The sequence below is a fragment of the Arctopsyche grandis genome, chromosome 9 (assembly GCF_051622035.1).
Source record: "Arctopsyche grandis isolate Sample6627 chromosome 9, ASM5162203v2, whole genome shotgun sequence".
In the NCBI taxonomy this organism is placed as follows: Eukaryota; Metazoa; Arthropoda; class Insecta; order Trichoptera; family Hydropsychidae; genus Arctopsyche; species Arctopsyche grandis.
Window position 1 is genome coordinate 21,290,508 of NC_135363.1, and position 7,401 is coordinate 21,297,908.

The 7,401-nt window shown below is 34.2% G+C and overlaps 2 protein-coding genes across 2 annotated transcripts; both read left to right on the forward strand.

Annotated features, from left to right (window-relative positions):
- The first annotated feature begins 1,492 nt into the window (after window positions 1-1,492).
- On the forward strand, window positions 1,493-3,638 carry Elp4 (Elongator complex protein 4). Its single transcript, XM_077437962.1, has 7 exons — window positions 1,493-1,879; window positions 2,157-2,192; window positions 2,269-2,384; window positions 2,458-2,695; window positions 2,775-3,052; window positions 3,126-3,360; window positions 3,460-3,638. Exons 1-7 carry the CDS (start codon window positions 1,771-1,773, stop codon window positions 3,543-3,545), a joined length of 1,098 nt encoding a protein of 365 aa, XP_077294088.1. The 5' UTR covers window positions 1,493-1,770; the 3' UTR covers window positions 3,546-3,638.
- Window positions 3,639-4,093: 455 nt separating this feature from the next.
- Tsp68C (Tetraspanin 68C) lies at window positions 4,094-7,014 on the forward strand. Its single transcript, XM_077437414.1, has 5 exons — window positions 4,094-4,663; window positions 5,471-5,689; window positions 5,762-5,944; window positions 6,017-6,223; window positions 6,301-7,014. The coding sequence occupies exons 1-5, from the start codon at window positions 4,601-4,603 to the stop codon at window positions 6,619-6,621; spliced, it is 993 nt and encodes a 330-aa protein (XP_077293540.1). The 5' UTR covers window positions 4,094-4,600; the 3' UTR covers window positions 6,622-7,014.
- The last annotated feature ends 387 nt before the right edge of the window (window positions 7,015-7,401 follow it).

Genomic DNA, 7,401 nt, shown 5'->3' on the forward strand with positions numbered 1-7,401 from the left:
TGATGATCGGCTTTCGTGGCCTTACGACCCACGATTCGGCCGATATATTTTTTGTGCTGGCCACCCTGAGACAGTGATTGGCCCACAAACTGACAGTTCTTGATTACGGTTTGGCGCGTAAACACTCCGGTGTTTACGGGGCCCACCTCGCCACCGAAATCACCAGCTAGAGGCTGGTGAGGGTTGTGACGATACTTGGAGACCAGCTCCAGTATCCGTCCGGTGTGTGCCACAGGAAGACTGGTCTGTATTCGTCCAGAAGGCAGACAACTCAGCTACGCGTGGCTAACCACAAAAAGCACGCGTGGTTTCTTTGTTGACTCCCCCCCCCCTCTTTCCCCTGTTTGCTCTATGTACATTCAACGTGGAAATATAATCATTGTGATCAGATTTACGCCCTGTTTTCATTGGTTTACAATTTCCCTCCTTTTTTCCACATCACGCATCCCACGCACACTACGAAGGAGAAAGGGACAGAGCAGAGCAGCCGACATCAGCAGAGACCAGACCACCGACGACGAAGGAAGGCACCTTGAGGAAACCAGCCCCGCCCAAGCTTACCACGAGCTATCTCACAAATCGACTTCGGGGGTGCTCTCGATTTGAACATCCCTGGAGTCTGTACACTTACGTCATATTGTCGAGTACTTACAATATGAATACATACACGTGCATTCGTAGCTACGCGTCAGAATACAAGTCAGCAAAAATGTTTCGGCGTTTATCGAACGAAAAATTATGTATAATCGCGTTTTTGTTGGAAGAAGAAGCTCAAGAAGGCAATAAAAAAGCACGGAGGCGTTTTGATGTGCATCCCATGTTAAAAAATAGAAAAACCGAAAGAGAGTTTTGGACACTGTATAAGGAGCTTGTGGCTGATGGACAAATTTTTTTTAAATATTTCCGTAAAAATTTAAATTTTTTTTAAATATTTGCGCCAAAACCATGTCGAAAGATTGAACAGCTGTCAACTGTCACTATCGATAATTGGTCCAAAACAGCAAAGCGGCAGACTCATGGCACGTAATTCGCGTGTATATTTCCACGATGGACAAAAAAACGGATACGATACGTTGACGGATGTTGCTGTAAGGTATGAACAGGAAATGTCGGGTACTGCTGTAAGCCTGCAGTGGCGTAAACGTGACAGTTGGTATGAATATACCCATACAAAATGTACCAAAGAATACTTTTCGTACGGCCGGATACCTGCTGAAGTCGGTACGTGCTGACTAGGTATGAACAAACCTTTAATGGATATGGTACGTGAAACTATGAATGAGTATGTGTGCGTGAGTAATACAGATATGCAGTGACGCCAACTTAAATCGGTCAAATCTTAAAGTACGCTAAAACAATAAACTACCAATTAGCCAATGGGGCCTTAGACACAGTAAACATTACTTACAATATTTCCCGTATCCAACTCATATAGCCACCACAGCTGGATACTACAGCAGAACCACGTAACATACATATGTACTTCATCGGCAGTCGCTAGCTAGTCCATATATAGGTGGCAAAACGCTAACTAACATCGGTTTTCTCCCTCACACGCGATCTCGCTCGCACGCGTAAGATCAAAGTGGGGCCCACGGTACAAAAAGGGCCGGGCACTCACTTTGTGATGCTCTGAACTACAGCAGTGTTTCCTCCGAGTTAATCATATTTTTCTTATAATTATGTTTACAAGTTTTATAACTGACATGGCCACTTAATTTATGCTTTCGGTCGTCAGACGTGTTTTGCTTGTAGCTGTCAGGTGTCAGCATGAACGTGCCAAGGAAATCTAACCCCAAAATACCTGGAACTAAAACATCTCTTCAAAATTCTCAATTACTAGTATCATCTGGAATTCCATCGCTTGATCATGTTATTGGTTTGTAAATTAAACTAGGGGTATTATATGTTGTATTTTGATCATCATTATTATATGTTGTATACACATGTTGACAACCAAAGTAAATTATTGCTTTTTGATTATTTTTAACTTTTCAAAGTTTCATACAATAATAATAATTATTGTTCAATACACAAAGTTCAGATTTCCGTGAGCCTACTCTAGAAAAAAAGTAGCCTATCGGCTTATTCAATTCTATTAGTTACCTCATTGTCATCATATTATTCTACCTACAATAACAATCTTATAATTTTAGGTGGCGGCATTTCTGTTGGAAGTGTTTTTCTAATTGGTAAGCGTGTCTTAGACGTTTATTATTATTTTTATATAAAGCTCTTGTCAAAACATATTTTTTTTTATGTTTTCAGAGGAAGATGACTTTGCAAAATATTCTAATGTTATGTTCAAATATTATTTATCCGAAGGAATCGTTTGTAATCATAAATTATTACTAGCAACTTTGGACAATGATCCAGAAAAACTAGTGTGTATAAATGACTGAAATTAAATATATTAAACGATTATTTTGTGTAATTAACATTGTATTTATTATATAGCTCTGTGAATTGCCATCCCCCACAAATATGGAAACAGAAACTACCTCTAAACCAGACAATGAAATGGAACATGACATGAAAATAGCGTGGCGTTATAATGATCTAACTCCAGTTCAATCAACTTTAAGTTCCGGATTACAGTTTGGCCATTACTTTGATATTAGCAAACCTCTCGATAAAGATGTATTAAAATCTATTGATAAAAGTCTTTGGAAATACAAGTCCCTTGATTCGAATTGTAAGTTGTACTTTTTTGAACTCTATCAAGCCAATCAAATGTACACTCTTTAAGAAATTACTAAGAATCTATTTTATAGGTCCAGGAAATTCCGCATATAAGAATCTTATAAATTATATTAAAAATCAAATTGAAGATGGTTTCAAGAAAACGGATAAAGGTGAAAATAAAAACATATTAAGGATTGGTATACAATCGTTGGGATCTCCCGCATGGCAAAGTCACGAAAACCACAATTTCAATGATAATAAAGAAGATGAAGGAAAACATTTGATCCAATTCTTATATTGTCTTAGATCGCTTCTTAGATCCACATATTGTGTCGTATTTTTAACCATACCAACACTTATATTTCAGGTTTGACTGCAATGTATCAAAGTGTAAATATAAAACGAATTTTTTATTCTTATAATTTTTTGGCGTATTTTAGAATTCTGATGTTATGGCCCGCATACGTCACCTGGTTGATGGATCGGTGAGATTAGACGCATTTGCTGGAACAGATCGCGAATCAAATGCGGTACTTCGGGACTATCATGGCCTTTTTTATATGCCGAAACTACTATCGATGAATACCTTAGCCCCGTACATACCTCCAACATTGGACCTGGCATTCAAACTCAGACGAAGGAAATTCTTAATAGAAAAACTTCATCTTCCACCCGGTAAAGTTTTTATCGTTAATTTATGATTTAGAAAAATAATTGTCTCAAATTTTCATAGTTTTATTAATATAATAAACTTTTTTTGTCATTCCGATTTAGAACTGCAAGAGTCAAGTGAAAGGGAACAAGACGATGGTTCACTTCTAAGCTGTGGCAGTTCGAAACGGCGAAACTTGGAATTTTGATTCAATATATGATGCATTTTAAAATCATATCTACATACACATGTATATTTATAATAAAAAATAAAAAAAAATTCTCGGAGTATTAATTTCCCTATAAAATTGTTAATTATTAATATATAGGAAATTATTTTTTACATATTTGATACTAAAAGTCCAAAATTAACCTTCAAACCCGTATTTATTCATCGTTCATTTATTTTTAGATTTACTTCCTATCTTCATTTTTGCATTCTGAAAAACAATAAAATCAATTGAAAAGTCGTCCAAAGTAATCATCAATCACAATACAATTTGTCTGAAATTTTTGATTACGTATCCACAACTACGAATTAAATGTAGGCCTTCAATTTATAATTATAGTGCTGTCGGCGATTCTTTTTCTTCGGATAACTGTGATATCAATCGTAAGTAAATTACGTTATAACTGTATAACGAAATGTTCATCTCGATGTGGAATTTGTGCACTCTGATGTGTGTAATATATTCAACAGCTCCTATATAATTAGTCACCCTTCATGTTCGCCGGAGCGTGTCTCCCCTGACCATTTGGTCCGACTGACCAAAACATCACTACACCTGCTCGCGTTCCACAGTCTACTCGTCTACCTGTCTGAACATACCCACGCTGAAATCGATCGTTTAAATTAACGATTCATAGTCGAACGTTATTTTTCTTCTAATGTTAACTGGTAGTTGATCACCGGCAACTGATTCAGCATCATCTATTGTGTGCGCAGAGTGACCGCATCTACATAGTGCTCATTGTACCGCGATGTTTCTATTTACGCCGGCACACTTCCTTCCTATTATGATTTCAAATTATACTGTTGTGTATTCCGATCTGTAAAACAGTGTTTTGTGCGTCTACGGAAACGCATCACATAAATGTAATGTAAAAATTTCGATAATTTTAACTCAATTGCATCTTGTAAGGAAGTGAATGGTACCATATTACACGATATATTAATCATCATATATTACGTGCAATCTAATATTTTCATTGTGTTTAAATAATACTAAAATATCCATTAGATTATTATTTATTTGCTATTAAAATGAGTTGCAAAAGCATTTTTAGTTCCAAAGTTTTGTTAGGATTCTTCAATGTTGTATTCCTAGTGAGTATTATTCTATTGTATTGATTTTATTAATGTATTAATAACTATGTACATATGTACATACATATACGTGCTAAAAACAAACATAAATTGCTTATCTTTTACAATGTAACACTTGAGTTTGGATTTTTACAAAACTCCTTTACGTTTTTTTAAATCACCTGGTTGTAACAAAAAATGATTACCAAATCAAACATGTTTATCATATTTACTTTTGTGAAACGGAAGAAACCAGTTTTTGAGTCAGTTTAAAGTAATAGAGTATTTGGATTTACAAATAACGATAATTGGAACCTCATATGTCCACAATAATGATAAAATACTAATTGATTTACAACTTATTAATTGAAAACTTAAATTTTAAGATCCAAATCGCTATCAATTTATGTAGTACTAGTGGTTTTACCCGGCTTCGCTCGGCTTTTGTAATATGAACCGCTTAAACATGGCTAATCTAATAGTAAACATTTTATTAAATTTATTTGAATAGTTTTATTTTATTTAAATTTATTTGAATATTCATTTGTCCGGTGACGTCACGGATTTTACGAACCGAACAAACATACAAAGTCTCTTTCGAAATTATATATTAAGAAGATGTAAGTACTAGTTAAAATATTGCTTATTATATTTTATTGTGTTATTAAGTCTGTAATATCATTAAATATAGTAATTTTTTTTATTTGTTTATACAAAAAAGAAACGACCTTTTGTTTGTAAAGTTATATTATATTTATTTTGGTGTTTAATACTTTTACAAGGTATATATAAGATTTTATAAATAATTAATATGATTCGTTCTTTTAGGTATGTGGATTGGTTTTACTTATACTAGGATTCTTCATATTATGCGACTCTCCTCGAATACTTTTATCTCGACTATTGACATCGTCGACGAGTGAATCACCACAGCCTCCGTTTTACTATGCTGCTCTCGCCATTGTTGGTGCTGGAATATTCATGGCTGCCAGTGGAGCTATCGGTTGTTGGGCAACATATTCCCGGGGCTATTGTGTCCTCACATTTGTAAGGTTCATATTGTATTGTTTATTGTACTTAAATGTGCTATAATACAATCGATGTTTTATTTATTTTCAGTATTTTCTGATGGTTTTGATAGCTATGGTTAGTCAAGGCGCAGCGTGTGTGGTCGTAGTCGCTTGGCCAGGATGTATCGGTCTTCAGGGAGCCAGAGGTGGAGCTGTAGGTGTATTGCAAGCAGCTTATGGAGTACCAGGACAAGAACAATTTACAGCTGCTATGGATTTAGCACAAACTACGGTAAACGTTTCATATACATATGTAAACAATTTCTAAAATAAGAGTTTTTCTAATTATTTTTGTAAATTATAGTTTGAATGTTGTGGGATGACTGATGGAAGGAATTACGATATGTCCTTATGGCAATTGAGACGTTTAGGTCCACGTGATTTAATCGTGCCACTCACATGCTGTGTACAGAATATTGATAACGTTTCATATTTAGACCCAAAGCCGATCAATGAGACGATTTGCCAAGAGTTACTTCCTGAACATTTCACCTCTTTCAGACACCGTCAGGTAGTTTCGTTGAATCAAAATCGAATCAACACAGTTGTTTATAATAAATTTACTACAATATTAAATTTTATTTTCAGGGTTGTCTGACGAAGGTTGAAATATGGTATCAACAACAATATATAGGATTTTTAGCCATAATACTCATTTTGGCTTTGATCGAATTCGGAGTACTTTTCAGTGTAATATATTCCTGTATGAGGTTGAAAAAACAAAGAAACGAATCAGGATCATTTGTGATCAAACCGATCAATAACAAAATTAACGAAAACCACTATCACAACAAATTGGGTATATCCGAGAGAAATCCCGCAGATTCATACATTTATCCGGACAGTTTTTACAGTCCACGTTCTAAGAATCCTCAAAGCTATACGACAAAACACGATGATTTTGCATGAAAGTTGGCTAATGATGCAATTTCACTTACAAATAGAATTCAATCATTTTCAGATTATATTTTAAAATTACAAGCAGATTCGATTATGTGGTGATTTTACGCCAAATAACAATCGAGTGATTGCATCATTGCACGACTTTCACAATCAAAAAAATATTTTTGAATAAATTGACAAGTTGATTTGAGGTACATGAAATTCAATTTTTAGCGTGCACATAGCACTTCATTTTAATTACATACGAATAAGACATCGTCTTATTTGCCATTTTGTTGACTTAGTATAAGATTAGAATAGGTTAGGCTATAACGTGTGCATTTGTGTGTTTAGTCATATTTTTATAATTTTGTTAAAAAATGTGTTAATATTTTCATGAATAAACATATTTTAAAATCGATGTAAATAATTTTATTTTTTTAGTTTGTTTTTATTATCGAAAGATGTCGTTAGGCAAATACCATATCTAGAAAATTTTAACAATAAATAATAGGCAAAAACCTCCATACATATTACACGGTAAAGAAGGTATAAAAGTGTATAAAAAATTATACGAAAGATATTTCCAAAATAAGAGCATTTTATTCGTAGTTTTACTAAAAAGAAAACGTGCCACTAATTCAATTGCTCATTATTGGTGATTATTTAAAAGGAACGTTATTCAAATGTGTCGTGTATATTTTACATTTATTCAAATTTATTAAAGGTAAATAATCAAAATATAATGTGTCGGTATGAGCGTCAGAATTTAGTTCTTTCAATCTTCAATCGATTGTGCAACTACAA

Excerpts from the sequence above, each read along its gene's own strand:
- Elp4 (XM_077437962.1), top strand. The coding sequence starts at position 1,771 with ATGAACGTGCCAAGGAAATCTAACCCCAAAATACCTGGAACTAAAACA. Across the intron at positions 2,696-2,774 it reads CAAGTCCCTTGATTCGAATT|GTCCAGGAAATTCCGCATAT; the intron begins GTAAGTTGTACT and ends TCTATTTTATAG. Across the intron at positions 3,361-3,459 it reads AAAACTTCATCTTCCACCCG|AACTGCAAGAGTCAAGTGAA; the intron begins GTAAAGTTTTTA and ends ATTCCGATTTAG.
- Tsp68C (XM_077437414.1), top strand. The coding sequence starts at position 4,601 with ATGAGTTGCAAAAGCATTTTTAGTTCCAAAGTTTTGTTAGGATTCTTC. Across the intron at positions 4,664-5,470 it reads TCTTCAATGTTGTATTCCTA|GTATGTGGATTGGTTTTACT; the intron begins GTGAGTATTATT and ends TCGTTCTTTTAG. Across the intron at positions 5,690-5,761 it reads GCTATTGTGTCCTCACATTT|TATTTTCTGATGGTTTTGAT; the intron begins GTAAGGTTCATA and ends ATTTATTTTCAG.